The sequence below is a fragment of the Cyrtonyx montezumae genome, unplaced genomic scaffold, assembly GCF_038088225.1.
Source record: "Cyrtonyx montezumae isolate F1298 unplaced genomic scaffold, pur_monq_1.0 scaffold_1, whole genome shotgun sequence".
Taxonomy (NCBI): Eukaryota; Metazoa; Chordata; class Aves; order Galliformes; family Odontophoridae; genus Cyrtonyx; species Cyrtonyx montezumae.
In genome coordinates, this window is record NW_027071825.1 from 5,191,483 (window position 1) to 5,194,676 (window position 3,194).

At 46.8% G+C, this 3,194-nt stretch overlaps 1 protein-coding gene across 1 annotated transcript; it reads left to right on the forward strand.

The window, feature by feature from the left end:
- The first annotated feature begins 718 nt into the window (after window positions 1-718).
- On the forward strand, window positions 719-2,351 carry MAGOH (mago homolog, exon junction complex subunit). Its single transcript, XM_065738625.1, has 5 exons — window positions 719-822; window positions 917-975; window positions 1,040-1,150; window positions 1,439-1,521; window positions 2,073-2,351. The coding sequence occupies exons 1-5, from the start codon at window positions 735-737 to the stop codon at window positions 2,170-2,172; spliced, it is 441 nt and encodes a 146-aa protein (XP_065594697.1). The 5' UTR covers window positions 719-734; the 3' UTR covers window positions 2,173-2,351.
- Window positions 2,352-3,194: the final 843 nt, after the last annotated feature.

The following is a 3,194-nucleotide window of genomic DNA, read 5'->3' on the forward strand; positions in this document are numbered from 1 at the left end:
GAGCCTTGTTCTGCACGGGTTAATATGCTAGTTACCTTCAAGCTTCTGGAATTTATGATCCTTCTCGAACCACATGCATCCCTGTGGTGCACTCAGGTCTTTTAGTGGATAAGCTGCCTCATGGAAGTCAGGTGTCTTCAGGGAGAAACCAGCATCTGACACAGAAATACAACATGCAGCTTATTACACTTCAGATCTGTTTTCTAAAATGGTTTTCTTCCCTCCTCTATGTCTCCTATATTAAGTTGCATACAACTCTCCAGACACAGAAATAGCTAATTTAGTCCCACAGCAAAACTCTGACCCATATGCCATTCTTCAAGCAAAGAGCAAGTGGACTACTATTCAAAACAGCACAATATTCTTTCCAGTTGAGCTGCCTTCCTAAAACAGCGAGGCTAATCAACACCAATAAACAAAAGTCAGATATCCCTTGCCACTTACGGGTTCTTTTGAACGCCTTAACCTCCATTCATAACTATACGTGCCGGTTACCGTGACACTGAAGTCGTCCGTGTCTCCCGCCCTCGTCGCTCCGTGGCAATATGGCGGCCCGGGCCTCGTTCACGTGCTAGGCTGCAGCAGCCCTCCCCACCGCAGGGGGGCGCTACGGTCACGGCAGCCAATGGGAGCGCGGAGAGGGCGGTAGCGTGCCGGCCTTGTCTCCGCCCCTTCCGCCGTGACGCGTTCGGCGCGCGCCGCCGCGGTGCATGCCGGTGCGGAGCGGCGGGACCATGGCGAGCGATTTCTACCTGCGGTACTACGTGGGGCACAAGGGGAAATTCGGGCACGAGTTCCTCGAGTTCGAGTTCCGGCCCGACGGTGAGCGGCGCGGGGAGGCGGGAGGAGGGCGGGGCGGGAGCTCCTCTGCCGCGAGCAGCGGGGCCCGGCGGCCTTAACGCGCGTCTTCCCGCAGGGAAACTGCGCTACGCCAACAACAGTAACTACAAGAACGACGTCATGATCCGCAAAGAGGTGAGGGGGGGGCGGCGGGGGCGCGGGCAGCCCGGCTGCCGCCATGCTGAGGTGCTGCTTGCAGGCCTACGTGCACAAGAGCGTGATGGAGGAGCTGAAGCGGATCATCGACGACAGCGAGATCACCAAAGAGGACGACGCGTTGTGGCCCCCTCCCGACAGGGTGGGCCGCCAGGTCGGTGTGCTGCTGCTTCTCTCGGGGTCCTTATAGTTCTTGTGCATGCTAGCACTTGAAGGTTCAACTGGACTTCTTAGCCAAGCCAGCACCGTATGTAAGGAAGAGGTAAATAAGAGTTAATTCAAACCACGAGCAGTCTGTATGGCAGCTTAGCTGTGAGAGTTTGTGTAGTTCACAGACACAGTGCATCGTGCCCTGCAATAGAAAAATGTGTCACCCCAGTGCTTACGTTTTTCTAAGGCCACAGCGCATCAATCTGACATGATGTCATCATTTGCTTTGCAGGAGCTCGAAATAGTAATTGGTGACGAGCACATCTCCTTTACCACATCTAAAATCGGTTCGCTCATCGATGTCAATCAATCCAAGTACGTCCTCTGCTTTTGTGTTGCTGTCTTTATGCAGCCTTCTATGTTAGAACCTGCTGGTTATTAGGTGCTTATACTTGTGGTTTCAAACTACAGATCAGCTCCTGGAGACACGGGTACTCTCTGTTGCAGCATAATTAACCTAATGTCATTACTTGATAGATTTTCAAATTCACTGAGCAGCTAAGCTTACTACAAGAACACGTGTTAGATGCATTCAGAGTCAGAACTAAACCATCGCTGGCCTGTGTACATCCATGTTTCTAACAGCACCAGGACTTCTGTATTTCAGAAAAGACTGGATATTTTGTTTCGTAAGTGCAAAGCAATGCTACAGTGCAGTGGTAAAAATGCACATCTTGTCAAGTCTTAAAACTTGAAAACATGGAATGTTTTATCAGTCAGTACAAGAAGAAATTAATGTTGACCCCTGAAAAATCCTGCTATAGGCTTTGTGTGTGTGTATACAGATCTACGTATAGGTTAATTCTAAAAACTGCTGTCTTACAGCTTAAGTCTTTTTTTTTCCTTCCTTCCATTGTGCACTGCAGGGATCCAGAAGGCTTGAGAGTGTTCTACTACCTGGTCCAGGACCTTAAGTGTCTAGTCTTCAGTCTTATTGGACTGCACTTCAAGATTAAGCCAATCTAAATCAAACAAACTGAAGTTTGTACTACAGTGTCTGTACCTGGGGGGGGCTGGGGGGAGGGATGCTTTTTCAAGTCTTTGCTTCTTCAGTCCCGAAGCTTTTATGTATGTTAGATTTTTTTTTTACAAACTGTAAGTGACTGTCTTAATAAAATGTTGAGATCTGTATTTTTAATTTAAAATTTCTGGTGATAAACTGACTTCCTAATACATCTTTTATCATGGTACAATTAGGATATGTTATTTCTCTTGTATCACGAAGGTATATTTCACTTCTCTATCTATGCAGTGGCAAAGGATAGAATTAAGTGTAGCTCTGTGAAAATATAGTTCTGTCAGTTGCCAAGATAAACTTCTGTTACTATAACAATTGGTATACAAGGAGGGCCTAATCAAAATAACTCAAGCCCTGACTGCAGATGACACATGGTTATAGCAGAGATATAAGTTGTAACAACCTCCTGTTATGCCCACTTGCCTTTAGAGCAGAAGTAGATGGTAGACTGTGCAGGAGCCATCCAGGGTTTTCACTGATGCTCCTGTGCAGCTTCTCTTTGAAGAACTGAAATTAGAAGTGTAGAATGCGTTAAGTTCAAGGCTGGCACAACTTTTGTGTAGCATTACTTAAGAGGCTTGGAGGAGGACCAAGCATGTGTCTCAAAGTGGTAACTTCTGCGAGCACTATAGGAAGCAGATGGATGGCTTTCATTACAAATGTGAACTTGAACTGGGTGTCTGTCAGCCTGACATACTGGCGCTGCCTCATGGTGAGCGGAGGAGGGTTTCTTGTTTTTAACTCCCCAGTTAAGCTTGGAGATGGAAGAAAGTCATTGCAAGATGCAAAACTTGAGAGCCGTGGTGAAACTTGCTTAAAACTTCTGCAATATGTAAGGTACACTAACTGTAATGGGAATGTTATCAAAACCAGACCCAGATTAGTAACTTCCCTGCAATGTGGCAGGACTAATTTAACTTTAGACAACTTTTAATGTGATAAATGAATTAACAGACTTCTTATATGGAGC

What these genes read in the sequence shown, in the direction of transcription:
- MAGOH (XM_065738625.1), top strand. Translation starts at nt 735, where the DNA reads ATGGCGAGCGATTTCTACCTGCGGTACTACGTGGGGCACAAGGGGAAA. An exon ending in GTTCGAGTTCCGGCCCGACG is followed by an intron (nt 823 to 916) that starts GTGAGCGGCGCG and finishes GTCTTCCCGCAG; the next exon opens with GGAAACTGCGCTACGCCAAC. An exon ending in ATCGATGTCAATCAATCCAA is followed by an intron (nt 1,522 to 2,072) that starts GTACGTCCTCTG and finishes TGTGCACTGCAG; the next exon opens with GGATCCAGAAGGCTTGAGAG.